We start from the raw sequence: 21897 nt of genomic DNA, 5'->3' as shown, positions 1-21897 counted from the left end.
AAGAACAATGCCTTTTTTACGGCTGTAGTACATCATCCTGAAAAAAACCTGCAAATATCTTCATGTTCATAAACAATGCATTAGATAGAGCTCTGAAAAAATTCTGGTTCATTAGAGCATATTGTAAGTTGTGTCATTCTCATAACCAAATGAGAAAAATGCAACCTACATACAATTACTATGAGATAGTTACCTAACACAACAGGATAAGAAAAAGATGCTCTCCAAGACAAGAGGTCTCCAAAGTTGTGTGAGACAGTTGTTCAGTTTTGAAAGCTACCATGAGACTTGTATCAAATTAAGTGACAACTCTGGCCAATGGAACAGAGCATCCAATTTACAGACTGAACTTCAGGAAAAAATTCAAAGCCACACTTAATAAATGGTTTTAAATCAGTGTAATCACAACTTACAAGCACAAACCATAACAACCAGCAAGGAAAAATCCAGCACATGGGGAGAAAATTACTGGCGAGGCAGCAAGACTTGGAAAAAGTGGTCAGCAGCTTAGGTAGACCACAATAAAGTCTGCAACTTCAGGACATTGCAAACAACAACAACAAAAAAATCCAAACAGGTAAATCCAGCTGTGGAATGTAATGACAGGGGCTTCACATAAGGAACAGGCACTAAGTACTGGTGAGCCTTTAAATCAGCCCTGTGTACAAGCACTGGGCACTGCACTTTGAGGGACAGGAAGATTCTTTGGCAGGAGGGTGTGAGAGAGCAAGGGGAACAGGCAAAGGTCTAGGATACTTGATCTATGAGAAAAGGCTAAAAGAATTCCATTTGTTTAGTCTAGAGATGACATTCAGTCTTCTGAGTCATAAAAGCTGTTCTACAAAAGAAAAAAAAAAAAGAAAGACATAGATAATTTTTTTTCCTTCCCCATGGGTAGTTCAAGTATCAGACAGCTTACTTGGAGAAAGGAGATTTAGTTTTGATATAAAAAAGCCCTGGTGATTAACTGTTCACTAATTGGAAGAGGCAGTGGGATCTCTGTTGTCACATTAGGAACAGGTTATGTGTGTCAGAGCTGTTATTAATTAATTGGATATGCCCCTAGGTTAAAATAAGGGGAAAAAACGACTTGAATCTCTTCAGGTCTTTCTTGCTCTCCTCACGCAGGCTGAGAAACTCCAGCAGATCCTCAATGACTAGGCAACCTCTTTTCTAACACAGACTAAAATCTTGACGATATTTAATCTGGTTTAAGTTTCCAGATTATGGGGTCTGATCCCCTCTAATGCACCTGGCTTCCATATCCTGTGTGTGACAGCTGTACCTGTGCAGTATCTTCACAATGACAACAGTTTCTATAGTCTGAGCAGAGAAATTTGGCATCAAAATGCAGCCTCTTCACTTCTTGACATCAGGATGGTTCCTCAGCAGAAGAAAAATCTTTCAACCTTAGACACTACCCTTGTCATTTTGAGACAAAGCTACACAGTCTGTGTTTTTTCTTCCCTAATGCCTCTTTTCCATTTCACATAGTTTCTAAGCACTGTGAGCTTGTGGCATACCTAGCTTTGACATAAGCCACCTGTCTCTGAATACATTCATTTTCCCTGTACTCCTTTTTCACTGCACTCTTTCCACATTGAGGAATGCTGTTCAATAAAACAAAAAACAATAGGTGTTTCCACTGGAGCCTTAGCATTATTGGGAAACTTTTTTCACTTCCACACCTGTTTTTTAATAGTCCTTGGAACAGCTAGTAAAGCAATTATTGGAGAATTTGCCTACCTCTTCTAGATGGAGTATACAACTGTTTTTACAGTATTGTAACTGTGCAATTATAGGACACCAAACAAAGTCTTTGAAAACTGTCACAGGCAGCTAAAAAGTGGTTCAGACTGGTCTTCCTACCTACAGCAACATTATATTTAATGCTACTACTGGTGAGGCACAGAAGGCAAGAGAGACAGGTTTATAGTGTGATGAGCCTTTTCATGCAGTGACAGATCAGTTTTTCCCTGTAATATTTTGCACTTTATAAGGAGGCAGAGGGAATTGACTCTGACAGGAAGCTAGCACTCACTTTTGGATATTTACCCAGTCAACTGTCTCTGGGTAGAATATCCAGGCTTTGGAAGTTCAATGAGATAACATGGGATTCAGACATCAGCCATGGGACAGAGAAACTGCTCCCACTTCATCCATGTCATGAGATGGATGTCCCTGCTCTAGCTTAAAAGGCAAGGGAAGTACTACAGACTGACACTATGGCTGAAGTCAGTGTTCCCCATGGGATTTCTCTGAATTGCAGCCTTACACAGGCAACAGTCCCTCCATCTGTGGGAGCCCATGCATTCTGGCAGGCTGAGCTCCAGAGAGAAGCTGCAGCCTTGTGCTACCGGAGCCTGTTCAGTCAGCTTAAGGTGAGTGGGAGACTGCTGACACCAGCAGGACCACAGACTTCCCTGCATTATAACAGCTGGGGAAACCAGAGAAATGTCACTCCATTCACCCAGAGTAAGGCCAGCCAGTTTAACACATTCCTCCCTCAAGTGTCCCACGAGATCGAATGCTACCTTGCTTTTTAAACATACTCCCATCTTTTTCTCTGAAGGTGGGTTCTCTGCCCAGCTTCTTTCCAATTCATATGCAACCCCTGGGATCTTCCAGCCAAGGTCTTTCCAGCTACTTACACACCATTTCAAAACATGTACTTAAGCCATCCCTGAACTGCGCCACAAAATGTACTCACATGCTCCCACTGACTACTTGCTTATTTTAGTGGTCTGGCAAAATACAAAAATAAGATGACCACCAAGGCAAAGGGAACACACGGATGGCAGCCCCATACCCTCCCCAAACTATACACAGGACTCTTAAAACACAGCTCATAGCTCTGATAACGTCAGTTTGAAAGCAAAGAAATGGTCAACAAAGAGGTTGTAGCAAGGTGGGTGTTGATCTCTTTTCCCATGTAACAAGTGAGAGGAGGAAAGGAAACAGCCTCCAGTTGCACCACAGGAGGTTTAGACTGGACATTAGAAAAGATTTCCTCACCAAAAGGTTTGTCAACCATTGCAACAGGCTGCCCAGGAAAGTGGTTGAGTCACCATCCTTGGAGGCATTTAAGAAATATGTAGATGTGACAATTAGGGACATGGTTTAGTGGTGAACTTGGCAGCACTGGGTTAAGGGTTGGACTTGATCTTAAGGGTCTTTTCCAACTTAAATGATTCTATGATACTTTCCCATGCTGCTGCTCCACGAGCCCTACTCAGGAGCCTCACACATTTCCCTTATCTACTCACTCCACCTCCAGGACCCACCAAAGTAGAGAACTTCTTCACTCTAAACCTGGCATCAACAGACACCTCCATGGGAGGGGTAGGGTTTTCCAAAGTTCTGGAATGCAGCTCTTCTCCTTCACAGCCTTATACTGTACTAGGTAATATTCCCAGCCTTCTTGGACAACACTAGGGGCAGCAGATATTCATAGGGATACACTGACCTGTGTTTTGAACCCTTTTTTTTCTTCACTTGTCTCTTTGCAAATCACTTGCAAGCCACACCAGGGCTATTGGTTTCAGAAGCCTACCTAGGTCTAAACCTTTTCCAGAGGTTATCTAGGAGCTAGTAATGACACTTACCTTGAAACAGCTCCTCCCTAACTGTGGTACCTCAGAAATGTGGTGAGTTTGACACGAACATTCCAAGAGAGGCAGGAAGGTGAGTCAAGATGTGCAGCCTTTCTGCAGGCATCAGCATACATTCAAATGGATGTCTGAAGCGCAGATTCACAAACGAGACTGTGCCGGATGGTGCTATTAAATACAGCAAGAAGCACTGTGCTGCTAAGGAATTACTTCACCAAATCAGTGCAGCCCCTTCAATCTGAATCAGCTTCTGCTAAAAAGCAAAACCAACTCCACAAAGTTGACCACTCTCAGTTTGTCCCTGTATGGCCAGGTAACGCCTGGTGCTGGAGCTTATTTCCTTTCCCTTCCCCACCAAATCCCCAGAGGTTTTAAATGTGGGGTTGTTTCTTATTTCCCCTTTTACCCCAGCTTCTTATATCTTTGCCCCTTCTCCTACTGCTCCTTGTCCACTTGCCTGAACTGGCAGCTGCAGAGTAGTAGTTATGACTCCACATCTAAAGTAATTTGTTTTCTTTCTTTGGGGGATAAGGAGGGGGAGAGTGACTGAATTCTTTGGGAATGATTTATTGCACAGCACTCAAGGGGAGCTTCATTTATTTGGCTAGCTGCATATGGTTTAACACCTATGGTTGCATGCTGATTATTATACAATGTTATTTTTCCCACTTGTATACTTTGCACCTTTTCATAGAGCAGATTAACTGGTCCCCAGTGGCATGTTATTTATGACTTTGTTTGCTGGCTGTCTGGGAAGGGTCCTGGTCCTAGATTCTTCCATTCCCCCTGCCTCTGCTCTCTCCTACATACTCCCTTCCTCACCAAACACACCTGTCACACTGAGACCGTGGGAGAATCACCCTTGGGCATCACACATATCACCCTTCTCAGAACTTCCAAAACGGAAGAAGAGACAGAGGCCTCCCAAGCAGCAGCCAAGACAGGAAAGGATGCCTGAACCACAGATGGAGCCAGAGGGAAGGGAGGGATAATAAATAAGGAAGAAACATCACATTTTGGCTTGCAAGAAAGCAGGAACTCAGCAAATAAGAGCATATATTTGTTGTGAAAATGTAATGGAATTAGTAAGTTTTCATTTCATACTCAACAGGAGCTTCTCTTAAAATTGCTTTATTTGATATCAAGCCAGAATCTAAATTGAAATTAATTCAAAACAAAACCAAAACAAACCCTCATTAAAAAAAAGGACTGGGAGGTCTAATACAAAGGTCTGAAAATAAATAGTTGTGGCAGATGGGACAACAGTCCCAGACTTTTAGCCCAATAGTTTTGACAGGTTAGAGGAGCATTGTGTTGGGAGGTACTGGGTCCAGATGCAGGAAAAGAACCAAGGAGGATACATTAATAGAAGACAGTAGAAAAGACAAAAGCTTTCTGACACACTGGTTCCCTCCCATGAACTCTTGTTCTTGACACCATCAATGACACTTTTTCCTCTTCAGCTAGGGAGAAATTCAAAAGCCTTTAACTAATTCCAGGTGTTATGCCCAGAGGAGACAGAAGCATGAAAATGTTTACCAAGGAGGACTAAGTCAGCATTAGAATGTCATCCATAGGCACCAAAATTTTCCAATTCAAATGCCACCATAACATCTTCTTTAGACATTCCTAAAGCACAATTATTCCTGACTACAGCCCCTTGTCAACCAACCTGCTTTCCTGCCAAAGTGATAGCTATCTCCTCCCCTCGGTATCCTAACATTAATCAGCCACAGATTTTGGGGAAGAGGCTACAGTTCTATATTAGACATTTGGACAGTAACATTACCAGAAGTGGCATGGAGAGAGAGCCAGCCAGTTTGGAACTAACACAGCTAGTTTAGTAATAGCGGAAAATAGGAAAAAAGCAGCAGAAGAAGCAGAAGTCCATGGTCTCATGTTTTTAAATAACAAGGTGGGGAGTGCTGTGCACCAAGAGTAGGACAAGACACCTAAGCAATAAGGCTGAGAAGACAGGATAAAGACAGGTGTGAAATTACCCCCATTAATAGCACTGTTTTGCTTTTCAAGAACCTCATCTAAATCTACCTGTGGATCCCTGTTCTCTGCAGTGTTCCACATTTCCAAGGCATGAAAAAATTTCCTCCAACTCCAAATAACTATCCATTCAAAACACAGGTGCAAGGTCTCCCCACTCTGGAAATTAATATAGGCATTCAAGCTCTTTGTGTTTAGCTTCACTTCTGAAAAGGAAAGTCCTAAAAACAAATTAAACTCTTGTCTAATCTTGGCTATTTTTGGGGTACCCCACTAAAACTTGAAAAGAGCTTCCTTCTCAAGCTCTGTCCCATTATATGTTCATCTCACCTGACTCAAGAGGAACTACACTAATTCTCAGTGTAGTCTCAAGCAGACTCCTTTTTAATGTATGGGATTGCAGAAAGCCTCCATATGGATATGGCAACATACCTATGAGTACATTAACCCTTGGGGCAATTACTACCCTGATCATTAAGAGAGGCATGCAGCAAAACGGTGTAACTTCCTAGTTGAGTACTAGAGAGAACATTTTTGGGGGTGCCATGGGTGTTTTCTTATCTTTTTTTCCTGCCAAGTGGGGAAAAAAGACCCCTTAAGGAACACAGACAAACCAGAGAACCCAGGTCCTGGTAGTAACACTTGATATAATCACATCCCACTTCACTGTGCAGATCTCTGGAAACAAACTGCACCCAAGAGTTAAGAGACTCCCTTTCAGGTGGACAATGGAATACATACAGATGTGAAGTTTTCAAGTGGCTTCCCCCTTTGAAAAGCCCTAAAGTTTGGGCTTTGGGTTGACTCAAGAAAAAGAAATGTGAACACCACCGTTCTTGTTTTCAAAGCTCATTCAGTTATACTCTGTCCAATAAGAGCTCCTGACAGGAGAAAGCTCTATCACTGGAATGCCATCATGAGATGCTAGCACGATGCCTGGGTGCCAGAGCTGAACAGAACAGGCCACATGGAATTGGTCCCCATTCACCAAGCAAGATTTTGAAGCAAACAACTATGGGTTTTTTCTTTTCTTTTTTTTGGTTTTTTTTTTAACTAGGCACAACACACACAAACCTGTCTTCAGCTGGTGACCTTAATATATTACTCATTCTTCCTTTCAAATAACGTCATTTTCAAAACCCCAGTGGCTGAAGAATATTTACTTGAGGCTGCTACTGCTGGTTTCTCCAGAGCTGTTTATTTTTCCATGCAGGGGCTCATTACATCATTCTGTGGTTTTCTTAAAGGTTGTCACGGTAAGCTGGATACAGGCTGGAAACTCTTGCTAACTAAAACCAAATCACTAAGTAGCACAAATGAATTTGGAGATAACCCAGCTCTGGCAGTGAGGAAAATCCCTGGATTCCTCAGTGGAGATGGGGTGCTCCTATACAAGCAGCCATTAGATTTCTTGGAAGTGGAAAACATTATCAAATCCTTCCCTAGATTAAGAACTTTAAAAAAAATAATCACTTTGACTGTTGCAGGCTGGAATAGGTTGGGGGTGAGGGGAGGAAGCTGAAACAGTAAAAGCAGAATGAAAAGACAGTTCCCAGCCATGCTAATTAGAGAACAGTCATTGCAAGAATCCCATTTGAATCAACTCCTGCTCTGGCAGTGTTAGGAACGACTCATCACAGAGGGCAGTGTTATGTAACTTAGTTAGCTTAAGGTATCCATGTGCATGCACGTGCAGATGTGCATGTTTGGGAAAAGGAAGAAGCATCAAAAAATATTTTTGTCATCTTGGCACAACAATATCATGTTAATCTAGACCCTCCCCTTGCCCCAAAAACAAAAACTGAATTTGGGACTTGTAGGATTCAGACAGACAGAAGATGTAGTTTTTAAGCATAGAAGAACAACTTTTCTGCTGTGCAACAGTCCAGATGTTCATATTTTGGTTCCTGCCTCTGGCTGAGAAGGTTTAAACCTGCATCTCATCCTACTGAGAAAAGGGTGCCATTTAATTCTTTAAGGTGGGCTGGGGTAACAGCACTAGCAATCCCTCCTAGCAATGCTCTTTTACTGAGCATAGAAAAACTCACTGGCAAAATGCCTGGAGACATATAGATTCTCAGTCAAGTGCTCTAATCACCAGGCTGGAGTCATTCTGCTTTTCCTGATCCCTAGCTTAATTAGGATTTACACGTGCCAAACAAAATGTAAGTGCTCAAAAAAAAAAAAAAAAAGAGATCAGTTTCAGAAGAACCTCTTCTGTTTGTCAACACTAAACAGAAGATGGAATACTCAGATTTCAAATGCAGCTCTTACAGGATACAGGCAGCATATATTACATGGGGTGCCACCAGCTCTGCAATGCTCAGCTGCCTGGTACATGGCTCAGCTTACATTGATCAGAGACAATGACAGCAAATTAAAGAGTCTGTTTGATTCCACATAGCAACCCAAAATTCTCCTCATGGTTGACACAGTGATGGCGCTTGCTTTCCAAGATACCCAGCATCAGGGCTGATTAGAGAACAGCACATGTGCTCTGACAGCAGTATCTGTACCATTCTTCTCTGCAAAGGACAGAGCCATACAATCACCACAGGGAGAAGAGACATCACGGCTAAGTGTTTCACTCTTCAAACTCCAAGGAATAGGAAGTAAAAGAAGAGTTAGTCTGGATATTACAAAAAGAAAAAACCTGAGATTGAATTCAGAGAGCAGAGCAGCTTCCTGTGGGAAGAAATAAAATCTTTATTATGTAAGGCATTTATGGTACAGTAGAAAATGCTGCTCTCCTTACAGAATAAACATTCACTAGCCCTAAGGTAGTAGATTAGATCTTTTCTCTTTTCTCACTTCCAATTTCAGTGATCCCATTAAACCACTGCAAAAGCATACAAGGCTTTTTGCCTGCTCCAAGACTGTTAGTATAAGCTCAGATAGACAATACAGCCGAGGCAATAGCAAACCCAAGAATCCAAATCTTGTGCTAGCAAACCTTATCTTAACCCTTTAAAAAAAAATTTAAAAATTGGAAATGTGCTAAGCATTAGCATTTCAAGTTGGGCCAAAGGCAATTAAAAACATCCCCCAATTTTGCATGCCCATCTCATGACAGCTGTTTCATCATCTGCAGCCAAGACAGACTCGAAGACACTTGAAGAAACATGATTCTAAATGATAACTACCCCCCCAATTTCTCTGCAGTTTGAGCCCATCTACTGTACATTGCCTTTAACATATATTACAAGGGATGAAAAGAATGAAAGATACCAAACAAGGTGACTAGGCTTCACTATTTGAAAGAAACAGACTTTGTATCACCTAAAATATAGCTCTAGACAGCATTTCTTAATATCAGTTAATTTGTAAGAAACTGAGATGGCTGTGTATTTGTATGGCCCAGTGGGGAAATCTGGGGATAAAAGTTGGCAACCCAGTCTCTTAGTGAGACCCTATAGCAAGTGAGCCTCAGAGCAATCAGTAAGGCTGAGTCAGATGAACCACGTCTCCTTTTAGCTTGCTGTATAAACCACCTCTTATACAGCTCTTGAATTTTCCAGAAGATCATGTATTTTTCACTTGTAGCATGCACTCACTCACAATAATTTTGTTTGAGTAACAGAATTGACTCAGAAACAATTGAAACAAGCGGACAGAAGTCAGCTCACACAAGGAACACTTCTGTGGACAAAATGCCAGTTTACATCAGGCAGCTTCCTGACTAAACAATCTAAGTGATTGCCTTTACAACATGAAAGCCAGCCTACTTTGTCTCTGTCAGGCCAAGAAATGGTAGAAGACAGACCCTCCTGCTCCCAAGTCCCTTTGCAACCTCTTAGCACTCACTCTTCTTTCCATCACAGCTATGAGGCTTGCTGTATTAGAAGGAAAGCTGGTCTCCAAGATAGGTAGGACCCGTGACAATGGATTTTAATATTAAACTATCACCTTCAATTGCACTGTCAGCTGCTGATTGTCCCAGAAGCTAACAAAAAACAGAAGCTGTGTTTGCTCTCCCCCGAAAGACATCCTTAAAGAAGGATGCTGGTACTTATACATCATCTGAAGCTTCCGAATGATTCCCACGGGCAGATCCTACACAGACCACCCTGCTACAAAAACAGTTGGGAGGTGAAGCACAGGAGACTTGTTAAAACTGTGGTCTGGGCAATGCTGGCTGTCCTCCTGCCAAGAGCCTTTCACTCTGCAGCAAGAGAGTTTCACCCAGCCTAGCACTAATTTCACCCTGCAGCTTGGAAGTGGCAGAGGGAGGTTAAAGGAACTGTCATGAATGCTCCCTAGCTAATCCAGAAATACCAGATGATGAGGCACTTCAGTTGTATCACAATTTATCTGTTCAGGTGACTGGAATTATTCCAACAGCCATTCTAGGCATATATGTTTCATAAAATATATGTAATAGCAGCATCTCCTATTCGAATCTTAAAGTAAATCCATGGCTTCTTAAATCACTTTTGTTCTTTTATATTCCCTTTAATTTCTTCATTTCTCCCACCTCAGTTAAAATATCAGACAGAAACCATTTCTATTAAGAATCCCTAACCTTCCTCTTCAGATTCTCCAGTTTCTTCTCATTTCAATGACTCCACACCACAATTTCATGCTCATCTCCAATCTCAAGTTTTACACCATGACTTCACATCTTCCTGCCTGCCCTTTTCCCACTCATGTTCATGATCTCTTCTTTGCTGTTTTTTAGGCTTGGGTCTTCCCTCACCCACTCCATTACCCACAAAACAATCTTGACATTTTCTTAGGCCCAGACATAATTAAACTACTTTTGATTGTGAAATAATCCAATAATTTCTCCACCAAAAAATATCCCCTGAAGAGAAGAATCTTGAATTCACTAGAAAAGAAGCCCCTTTTTGTATTTTTTGCAATTGCTTAGACCAAAACCACAGCCTGGATCTTTGAACCAAATGCATCAGTTCATATATCCACACTGAACAGCAAACAGAATAAAGATGAAAGATGGCTAAGATGAATTAACAGATGAAGAAATTAAGAGATTCTCCAGTTACGGTTTGTGGAAACAAACATCCTTCATCACACATTGATTATGGCCCTTTGGATACAAAAAAAGATCTTATCTGAAATTACTTTATCGTCTGGGCTGCAAGTGCCCCTAGCAGTTTGATAGCTCAGTGAAGAAAGAATGAAACAAGAATAGATGGTGACAAACTACAGACTAGTGAAAAGAATTATTTCTTTTTAGATGGAACATTACCTGAATTTCTTATACTGGAGCTGTTCATTTTGGAATCTTTGATGACCAAGTGCTTAATCCAAAGGGTGGGTGCTGTGATTTCTGAAAGAATAAAAATAACAGCTTTAAATGAACTGCAGCAACTAGTAAATTACACGATTGTTACTCAGAATCATAGAATGGTCTGGGTTGGAAGGGACCTTAAAAATCATCTTTTGTTCCCACTCCCTTACCATGGGCAGGGATACCTTCCACTGGACCAGGTTGCTCCAAGCCCCGTCCAACCTGGCCTTGAACACTTCCAGGGATGGGGCATCCACAGCTTCTCTGGGCAACCTGTTCCAGTGCCTCACCAACCTCCAGTATAGAATTTTTTCCTCATACCTGATCCAAACCTACCATCTCTCAGTTTGAAGCCATCCCCCCTTGTCCGGTCACTACATCTCTTGTAGAAAGTCCTTCTCCAGCTCTCTTGTAGGCTGGCTTCAGGGACTGGAAGGTGCTAGAAGGTATCTTCGGAACAACCTCAACTCTCTCAGTCTCTCTTCATTGAAAACAAGATGTTGGCTACAGTCATGCCTTAACTGATCTACCACCTTTGTACAGACAGGTTCATCCCCTGGTGAGGTCTTCCAACTCTTACGAACCACCATTTGTAAATCTTCCACAAGGTTCTCTCATTATCTTCCTGTTCCAGAAAGTATACCTCTGCTGGCAAAACATTTTTTTCCTCCCTCTACCCCTCACTTCCTACATTCTCAAGTCTAAAGCCTTTTTCCTCAAGACTCATAGATCACAAACATTGTATTGGGTGCTGTAGTACATGCTGTTTCCCCCAGAAGTACATATGAAATCCAGATTTTACAAAGTCAATCCAGACCTTAAATATTGCTTTAACAGCCCAAGAAGGCCTGGCCACAGTCAGTTCCCTAAAACAAGCAACAACAAAATCCAAAATAAATAGGCAGAGACATGAAGATATTTCTGGAAAGACTTGAAAGGAAGTCTGTTAAAGAAATAGGTTCTAGTTAGAAAAGCATGTCTGATGCACTAACCAAGACATCCAAACATAAATTTGTGGAAAAAAAAGTGCTTAGAGCATCTCCTCTGAGGTGTTATAATCAACTTCAAAACACATCTGAACCTGCCCTAAGCCACTGAAATGACATAACCTCAGCATTTGATTAGAACTGAGCAAAGCAGTACTTGCTACCATGGGCTAGAGCACCTCAAGTGATATTTTCAGGACTGATATTTTCTGAAAAAGTTTTCAGTCTCCACAAGAACACAACTTAAATAGTACATCCTGAGGTTTTTCTTAAGTTCCTCTAAGAACTTTTCACATAAGTTTTCCTGCTACCTTGCTGACATTTACATGGATCTGCTCAGCAAAGGGAGAAGCTGGCTGACTAAAGAGAAACTGATTATAAATTACAAGAACATGAAAAAAAAAGAAAATTAATCTCTCCTTCCTAAATGTTTTCAGCCACGTTGATTGGAGGCATTATAATAATTGTGTTTAGGGCATTTTTTCACAAAGAAGTATAGGCTGAACATTGTTAAACAAACTTTTACTACTGCTGGAATATCAAAAACTGCCTTATCTGCCAGTTTCACTACACTATTTTATCAACAGTCAGCCATCATGTACTTCTATAAATACATATACCTACATGCTTTGGTTTATGGAGTATTTCTCCTTTGGTGCTTCTCCCTTTCCTAGCTCTTACCCAATGTTTAATTTGAGGTAGTTCTCCCCAAAAGGGGCTTAAATGCTTAAATCTGGGATGAAATTTAGCTCTGAATCTGCACCATATGGACCATGTATGTCTACAGCTGAAAAAGGAAGGACAACCAAAGTCAATAGATGCTGAAGAATGGATGAAGACCTTTAGAAATACAATGGTGTACATCTTTCAGTGAGGTTGAAAGGTGCACAAAGAGGAATTCTGTGAAAAAAGAGAAAGAAAAAGAAGAGGAAATTATTTCCTTGGAATCTACCATAAAAATCTATTTTCAGTCCAGGTAACCTGGACATTTTTTTGGATTACAGACCCGTCGGAACAACAGATCTGTGGAAAGAATAGATTCCCACTGAATTAAGAGGTGAAGTTTACCAAAAAGAAGAGATGTTTAAAGAAGATATCTTTAGGAAATCATTACACCTTGCACATGGAAACTAAATAGATGGAGAAAACAAAAAAACAGAGCCTGGAAGTGCAGGAGGGAATAGAATTTTTTAAAACTATACCAAGGACATTAATAAAACACTCTTCAGCAGAGGAGAATCTTGTCTTAAGAAAAGATTCACTATAAGCATCTCTAAGATCTGCATTATAATAATATGAAATAATTTTTAGAGAGATGGCTGTGTTATGATTCAAACCTTGGATGGGAGAATTTAAGTTATCTGATTTACATTATCTCTGGCACTGCTCTGTTATGCCCTCAGGGAGGATGGTAGGGAGTGGGAGGGGAACTTATGCATGAAATGTGAATTTTCATTATCCTCCAATGCAGATGAAAACATGAGAAAGGTGAACCTTCACCTCAGAGATGCTGAAGTCCAAAAGGTATCACAAATTTCAGGGGCAGCTGAGAGTATGTAATGCCCTTTGAAAAAAAGTCAGTCCCTAGTGTATGGAAGGTAGGCAACCAAAGGCAAAAAATGAAAAAAAAATCTACATTGTTATTGTCCATTTGTGTTGATATCAGCTCCACCCTGGCCACCTGACTTTGAATATATAGGTTTACAGGAACCCATCAGTTCTCAAATTCAGTGAAGTGGAATGGGATCTGAACTTTAACCCCTTTGAACATCTATGAAAATTTCAGACCTCACAGGTGAATGGATAACTGTTTTGCCCTTTTCTGTCATTTGTGTAAGATACCAAGTACAAGCCATTCCTCAGGAAGACCTACTCAAGACACTGGGAGTCTTCTAGTGAAGTATCACAACATGTTTGCTCAAATAGAATTAAGGGATTGTTCAGGGTGACATCCTGAGGTGTCTAGTCCAACCTCTGCTCCAGACAGGGTCAGCTACAAGAACAGACCAGGTTGCTCAGAACTTTAGAATCACAGGATATCCTGCACCAGAAGGGACCCACAAGAATCATTGAAGTCCAACTCCTGGTGCTGCATAGGACACCCGAAGAACTACACCATTAATTGTTTATGTTACAGCCACCACTGAAGTCTCCTTAGTCCAACTTTACTAATAGAGATGACAAAATATAGAGTGACAAACTTAGAAATTATTATCCATCGATGCATAGCCTGATTAACCTGCCTGTCAGTCTCTTCTCCAGAGTCATAAGGGACACTGCTAATACAACAGGAAGCCATTGCATGACTCATTCTCTCTCAAAGCCGAGGAGATAAGCTCTTGAATAATACAATGCAACGTTTGTGAGAGCAATCTTTCATCATACAGTCCAAGCTCATTTATCAGACTTGAGTTCACCTACAAATCAGTGTGAAGGTTTTTGATTAAAAAGGTTTTTCATAGAAGATAGGATAACACTTCTTTTCAGATTCTGCCTGTCACCAGAAGAACCAGAAAAGGTGTGTTCACTACACTTCAAGAGCCTTGTCCAGTTCTATTTGAAAGACCAAAACATTGCAACTCTCCTAGAAAGAGCTTCTGAACAGGCTGTATTAACCACATCATCTCACTCCCGCATTCTACTAGTACATTCTTCCCTTTAAATACCTATGGGCACCCTCTCAGAAGAAAACTTAAAGGTCAGAAATTTGTGACTGCCAACAGTAATTTAATACAGTATCAGCTTACTGCCAAGAGGAACTTTCTTATGATGTAAAGAAGAGAGAGCCAGCATAGCTTCAGTCTCCTTTGTTTATTTGAGATTGTTTTTTCTCTGAGAGCTTTTCTTGCTGTTTCTTAAAACTCACAATAAGATTGTTACAAATCTACAATCACTAAATATGAAGTGATAGGACTACAGCATCTTGCCATTAAATAAGTTTATTTTAGCAACAATAAAACCCCACCACAGCACATGTTTTTACAAGAAGGCAGGAAATATACTCTTGCTCAGTAGTCTTCATTTCTGCCTTTGATCCAGTTTAAAAAATGCACGAAGGACAGCAGTCCCCTATGAAAATGCATAGGCTTTCCCTCACTGCCCTATGCCCCACAATTTCAGATGGGTCACAGAGTGGTTCATAGTTCAGCCCATAGCTTCACTATAATGGTTGAGGGTTTAAACCTGTAGGAAACAGGCACTACTTCCAAGCAATATGCAAGATACAAGCAGCTGCTATTAGTCCCATTCACTACCAAAGGACCACTATTACCACTGATATTTATGTTTGTATGTTAAAAGGCTTGAACCCTCTGTGATGACAGCCATTTTATCCTTGTGTAAAGGCCTCCAATAGACTAAGGTCCGATACTCCCTCTCCAAAATAATACAATTGCAAGATTGCCTATTTGAGAAGGAAACTGCCTGGGTGGGCCATGAATTAAGTGGGCCCAGGACAATGACTTCATTTGCTTAAATAGTATGTGCGTCAATGAAAGCATTCGCTAAATAAAGAAACCTCCCAGCAATTTTCTTCCAAGTCAACATTCACAAGCTGTGGTTTAGCATTACCCTTCCTTTTGTGAAGCTGTAACACATTGCAAAGGTTATGAAACTCCCAGCATTAGTGTCGTCAAAGTGGAGATAGTAAGGGGGTAAGGACAGTCTAAAGGAAGTGGCTACTTCCAATTTGATGCACCTTTTTTTTTTACTTGCTATGACACACTTTTCCCTCCAAGATTACACCAGGAGTCTGATCAACTGGTGTTATTGTTGGATTCTAGAAAAGTGGGGAGGATGTAAAAGATTAGGGAAAGTGCCTGAGGTCCCAAGGGCACTCTAAAATTTAGATAACTTATGAGACTCACTGGCTTGTCTGCTTTGCAGGATAAAGAAAGCATTTGAACCATAAATCCTAGAGAAAAGAGAGAAGGAAATAGCTTTTTTTGTTGTTATTTTAAGGAATGTTCTTACCTTCTCCATCGAAAATAGGTTGGGTTTCCATGGTAGGCGTTGGCTTCGAACCATCATCTGAATTGAGGGTTAAAAAGAATCGAAAAGAAACTACCATTATTGAGGTAAATACTATCTACTCTCCAGTACTGTTGAATGATTGGGATTTGTACATGGCCCGGCCAAGTCCAGAAGAGAGAGAAGACAGACAGAACAAAATCATTTTATGCTAAAAACAGTAACATTTTACATAAAACATGCATCAAGCCCTTTCAGTACACTTAAAAAGCCTCCCCACTCCCTCCACAAACCACTGGTGTTTATCATCTGGTAGTCTCCCCAAAAGGCAATTAATTGCCTATTTAGTTTCAGTCAGTTTAATTTTACACAGGCCATTTCCTGAAGACAGCAACAGTTCTGGAGATTGCTGTCCTATTGTGTCTTCCTCCTCATTCCTTTTGTTCAAAAGAAAAATTCTTCTTCTCAAACTTACCTGTGCAGAACCTGGCACCAGCATGTACTGCAGAGCTGTTAGAAAGGGATGGTCAAAAGCAAATCTTTTTTCTTACAATGACTGCATCAAGGTGTTCTCTAATTGCAATGTGGTAGTAATGTCTTCTAACAGCAAAATTGTGGAAAAATAATTTCTCTTACATTAAGTTCAGGTTTAGTTGGGTCTGTTCTGCCCATGACAGTATTTCATGAGTGATCTCTCCTGCACCTTAACTCACAAACCTTTGATACATTTTCTCCTCTATCCAGTTCCAGAGCACAGTGATAAGAGTAGCTTTGGTGGGTGCCTAGCATCTAGCCAGGGTCAACCTACTACGCCTAGAATTGGGGTTTTTTCCCTGTTTGAAATATAGTGACTTAGAGCTTCCAATTTCTAGTAACTATTCTTTGCACGTGTTATGGGCAGGAATGACACTAGGCAGCAAAGTGGGCAGTAACCAAAAATGTAAAGTTACACAGTGAAAACCTGTTGGAGGGAGGAGGCCATGCCAGATAAGCCAGGCTTGCCTCTATCTCCATGATCACTAGATGCACGGGGCAAACACTGTTTGGAGGAAAGGCACAAGAGACAGTCCTTCCTAGAGGCAGCAATAATTGCCCTTAGCCTTCTCTTGTATCAGCTCCATTTACAGAAGTAAGAGACCATTGGAAGGTGAAGGGAAGGGCAGAGATAGAAAACAGAAGCTCGTAGACTTTTTCCACCCATACCTGTATTTGCACTTTTGAAAGTGAGGAAAAGCTTGAACACCTCTTCCACAATTCATTAATTTTGTGCATTTCTACACAAAGTAGTCTAATTCACAGAAAGAAAAACATGCTGATAATTCCATTTCAACCTCAGAGATCCACTGAAATAAAGGACATTGACAGAAATGAGAGACACCCTATTGTCATTTTCCCTCTTCATCATTGTATTCAGTTTTATGCTTAACTGCAAGCATAACAAAAATACTTGGAAGAAAAAATACTTATCATTTCTCAGTCAGCTCTTGTTCTGAGCTTTCCTGTTATTGGGCATTACCAGTAACCTGGATAAGCAGTATTTATTTTTTTCAAAGTTTGAGCAACTGACTTGGAAAAAATTCCTGAATATTGCTTCAATTACAAGGAGGAAGGTTTTGCCCTTTAAAGACTCTTTGGACGGAAGTAAATAGCTGATCTTCACTTTTTATGCTAGAGCATGTTGCTCTGCTTCTGCAAGATTCCAGGAGCCACAGCTATGGCTTGTTATTTATTTAGGATGGCACTTTACACTATAATGAAGCAGTGAACAGTATGTAATTAGCATGATTGGCTATACAGATTGAGAAACCAACGCAAAGCTGCTGAAGACACTCATAGAACAACTAGAAAGGTGAATAATTCTCAAGTTATACAAAACAGGAAGAGACCTGGTGTTAAAAAAAGGACCAGTACAATAATAAGTTTCTTCTTATTGTTCTCATGAATGCTTCTGCACCAAGTAATTACAGAACTGCTTTTCAGATTTAAAGCAGCAACCCGGAAGCCAACAATGGAGGAAAATTAGAAGTGGATCTGAGCCACAGCACTTGATCCAAATCATTATTTGAAATTTGGCAGAACACAGGATGTTTCAGGTTCATGGGGGTTCTTTCACATTCATGTATGTGCAAGGAACACAGCAGCAGTTACAATTTGTCAAATACATTCTTCTTGAAGAAAGAGAATTTTGCAGCAGCTTTTGTATGAAGTTAGCCATTAAGCTACTGGAGAGTATTAAATAAACCCCTCAGTTCAAAGCTACTGTTTAAGATAATCTCAGTAAAATGGCTCAATAAATTACAATCATTTCTTTACTGGATTACTAAGGTTAAATTGTCACTCAGTCCACATTGTAGCAGCACCCAGTACAGTATTAAGGGTTTTGCAAATAGAGAAAAGTATAATTATTCCCCTGTTCAAGCAACTACCGTTCTTTCATCACACATACAAGAAAAAATGCAATAGACAAGAGCCCTGTAATTATGTTCACCATATTTCAAAAATCAAAAGCCAGGGATATTTCTGATTGTTTTTTAAAGGTCATGAAATAGTCACATAAAAGACAAAAATTGCACTTCATTAAAAACACCATGCTCACTTCCCAGCTGCCAGCTTCTTACTCTGAAACTACTAAATTTTTTTCTTAAACTGGAGAATTCTCAGTAAGTCTCAGTGTTTCAAATTAGCTTATGGCAAAAAGTTTCACTGCTGTTCCCTTTCGGCAGAAAAGCCACCCTAATACTTGCCTACTCTTATTTGATTTTTCCTCTCACTCAATACTCCGTTTGTCACACTGAACATTTGTTCCACTGCTCCTCGCAAACAAGGACTAAGTTCTATATTACATACCTGAAAGTCTAACAAACATTTTGTATTCCTTAAATAAATATTTCAACTTAGAACAAAACCCCAAACTATTCCAGAGGCCTAAAGTCTCCAGTGATATTACATGAGAAGTACAGAATACTGTTACTTCAGGTACAAAGGTAATGAAGTATGTTCACTGAGTACAGTCTCCTCCTTTCTTCAAAGAGCTGTTAAATTCCACACTTTCAAAAGCGGCATGTCACTGCAATAGATCCATATACGCAGAATGTCACAGAGAGATTAAAGAGATCAAGTGTTACTTCCTAATCCCTCTAAATAGCAATGCTTCCAGACCAGGAACTCATGTAATTCAGAACCACATCCCTTGGTTGAAGAATATTTTCAGAGCCTTGAGGAAGAGTTCACTGGGATACTTCTCTTCCAAGTTTCATAACACAGCATGAATACCACTTTTTTTTCCCAAGACCACTGACTACAGGCAGTATTACGCAATAGAATACCTCCTCATGGGACATTTTAAAGCTATAAAACTCCTCCAGTAGGTGTCCTTTTTCTAGGTACACTTGCAAAAGTTAAGCAGATTTTTCTGGCTCAACTGCTGTCAACTTTAAAGTGGTATTTTTATCTTGCCACAGGATAAGAGTGAAACAGGCAGGTCTAAACGAAACTCCCTAAGCCATTTTCACATTAAGATACCTTAGATATAAACCAGAATCCCTCTTGCTCTGCTACTGTCAGAAGCTCATAAGCAAGAACAGTTTTTATTGTATTTGACTGACAATGACTCAAAACAGGAACAACTAGTTGCATGCCCAGATCTACTACTAGTGCTGGGCAAGAATTTTTTATGCAACCACTAGAATTCCCCTCCCCAAGTTTTATCCTTGCAAAACATCTAGCAGGCATCCACATCTGGAATGACTGTAGTGTACACTGGGGTTGAGGGAGAACGAGATCCAGTTCATGCAAAGGACAACTGTTAAAGTGATCATTTTACTCTGAATGACAAGCACTGAGGCCATGAGCAACTCAAGTTACATCAGGAGAAAAGTAAACTCCTTGACATGAAAAAGCATTAATTACTGTGGAAAAATGTCAAGTAACTGCCTGCTGCTGTGAATTACCGTTCTTGACTCAAGCCACCTAATGGAAGCTGTAGAAAGAGGAAAAGTTAGAAGATAAAAGTGATGTACTGAAGGTCGATGTTGCTGAGGAAGCACATAGGTCTTGGCCTGCTAATGCGATGATGCAAGTATACAGATGATCTGTGCAGTGAGTATATTTTTCCTGGGTAGGACATGTGGTATGGGAGGCTAATGTTGTGTTCTCACTGGAATCCATGAGGCAATCTGTAAACACTTCTTCCATTTTGAAGAGCACAGGTGTTGACGGAGTCAATCATCCAGGCTTTAAACAAAATCTAGTCTTTTTTGTAAGTCTATAGCTTGAACATCAATGCTTCCCAGACTTGAGTCAGACTGAGAGAATAAGCAGATGACAATTTTAAATGCACAGCTCTGCTCTGGGAAGAGGTAGCCTTCTTCCAGTGTCAAGTGGTTTCTTCACTTACCATCACCTGGTGTTGGCTCAGTCATTAGAGAGCATAGCTAAAGCTAAACAAGCAACTTAGAGCACAGAGAGCCAGGACAATGAGTGAACTCTTAGCATGTCCTGTTTGATGCAGCAAAGTCCACCTTTAGCAAACCTGTCAAGTCAACAGCAAGGGAGAAGAGCTTTCCTAGGCTTTGGTACTCCTGAGGGACTTAAGTCATACATACTCATTCCTGTGGCTTTAGTAACTCTGGTCAGATGAACAAAGACCTGCCAGGTCAATTAGACTCCTTGTATCCACGCAGTTCCTGAATCTTGAAGACGCACTTTTGTCTTTGACATTTCTATGTATTATCCCCAGGTGCAGGGTATTTTAAGTATTAAAAAAAAAAAAAGAAAAAATACAACAAAACTTGTGTTTTGTGTTTGCACTACATGGGGTCTTAAACAAAAATACATGTCCCTTCTAGTATTGTAGGGGCGGAGAAAATTGTTGCCTTAACCACAATCCTTCCCTACATTAAATGAAATAATTTCAGCAAGTCATAATTAATTTAATAGTCTATGCGAACTTTTATGTACAGACATATATTGCCAATATAAGCGCAGAAAGTCAGCATTCACGCAAAAAAATTCTTACAATCTGGCCAATCAAGATAAGTTTTTGCAAGCAGCTGAAATGAAAACACACCAGTGCAGATAGACTTCCCTGCCAAGTTTTCACACTCCTGTCCATAGAATCATTTAGGTTGAAAAAGACCTCTAAGATCGTCAAGTCCAACCACTTCTATGCAGGGAGATCCCACAACTGTTAAGAAAAAAACCCCAACTTTTTAAACCAAATCAGCAAAAGCCAAGTTCTCACTCTTTATTGCTTTAATTTTAAGAAACAGCAGCAATGTACTCCCTTTGGATATAACAACCCCCAAACACTTGGATATGGACTTTAAAAGGTGAAAATATGCCTAAGTGCTAAACATGGAAGGGCTCTGTATGGCTTAATGAGCTCTTAACTGCCAAGGTTGACTTGCTCTGTCACTGCAGTAATTTTTCTCTTCCTACGTCAACTATTCTGTATGCCATATGGATGCAGGCAGCCTTTATTTCAGCACTGCATTCCAGGCATCAACCAGATAGGATAAGGAGCCTTTCCCCGTGCCTTCTGGAAGGCATTAGTTCCCCCCACTTCCTTCTCACATCTCCCTTGCAGGTGCATCAACATGAAAAAAGCCACTCAAGCCCCAAGGACTTTGTGATCCAATGTACGCAGTGTTTGTTTGGCAGCACAATTCTTCGCCCTGCAAGAAAACCTATCCCATGCACAGACAGCTGGAAGTAACTCTGACCCCTGTGACACAATTCAAAGCCTCCTCTGTTTGGCTTTTTGATTCCTGATTGACACACTCTCTGCCAGGCGGAGATAAATGCTGCTGGGAGGACAATGTTGATCTGCTCTGACTATTCTTGTGAAGGACTTTTTCAGAATAATAAACAAAAAACACTGGTGTGTTTAAGTGTCTGAATAGAACTGGAGGCAGACAGAGAGGGGAGTGGAGTGCTTTACAGAGGCTGGCAAGTCGATTGAAGAGTTAATTGTCTGGGTGTACAATGAGTTTATTCTGACCACAAACAAAGAGCCCACTCTTCCTAGGCCTGATCCTTCAAAAGCAAACGTGTCAAAAGGGGTCTGGAGCAGCACTCATTA

General features: G+C 40.6%; 1 protein-coding gene across 6 annotated transcripts in view; it reads right to left on the bottom strand.

Moving 5' to 3' along the window:
- SMOC1 (SPARC related modular calcium binding 1) overlaps positions 1-21897 on the bottom strand; it is a 133417-nt gene that overhangs the window by 34488 nt on the left and 77032 nt on the right. For 4 of the 6 annotated variants that reach the window (XM_039552483.1, XM_039552484.1, XM_039552486.1 and 1 more), the window contains exons 6-7: positions 15819-15908; positions 10819-10899 (exon numbers count right to left, since the gene is read on the bottom strand). The exons of 1 other annotated variant lie outside the window; for it this stretch is intronic. In XM_039552483.1, the coding sequence (XP_039408417.1) occupies positions 10819-10899; positions 15819-15908 (171 nt within the window). The remainder of the gene's footprint in view (positions 1-10818; positions 10900-15818; positions 15909-21897) is intronic. One more of the 6 variants, XM_039552485.1, reaches the window with a different exon arrangement.

Source organism: Corvus cornix, chromosome 5 (assembly GCF_000738735.6).
Source record: "Corvus cornix cornix isolate S_Up_H32 chromosome 5, ASM73873v5, whole genome shotgun sequence".
NCBI classification, from domain to species: domain Eukaryota; kingdom Metazoa; phylum Chordata; class Aves; order Passeriformes; family Corvidae; genus Corvus; species Corvus cornix.
This window is presented reverse-complemented; position numbering and strand designations above follow the sequence as displayed.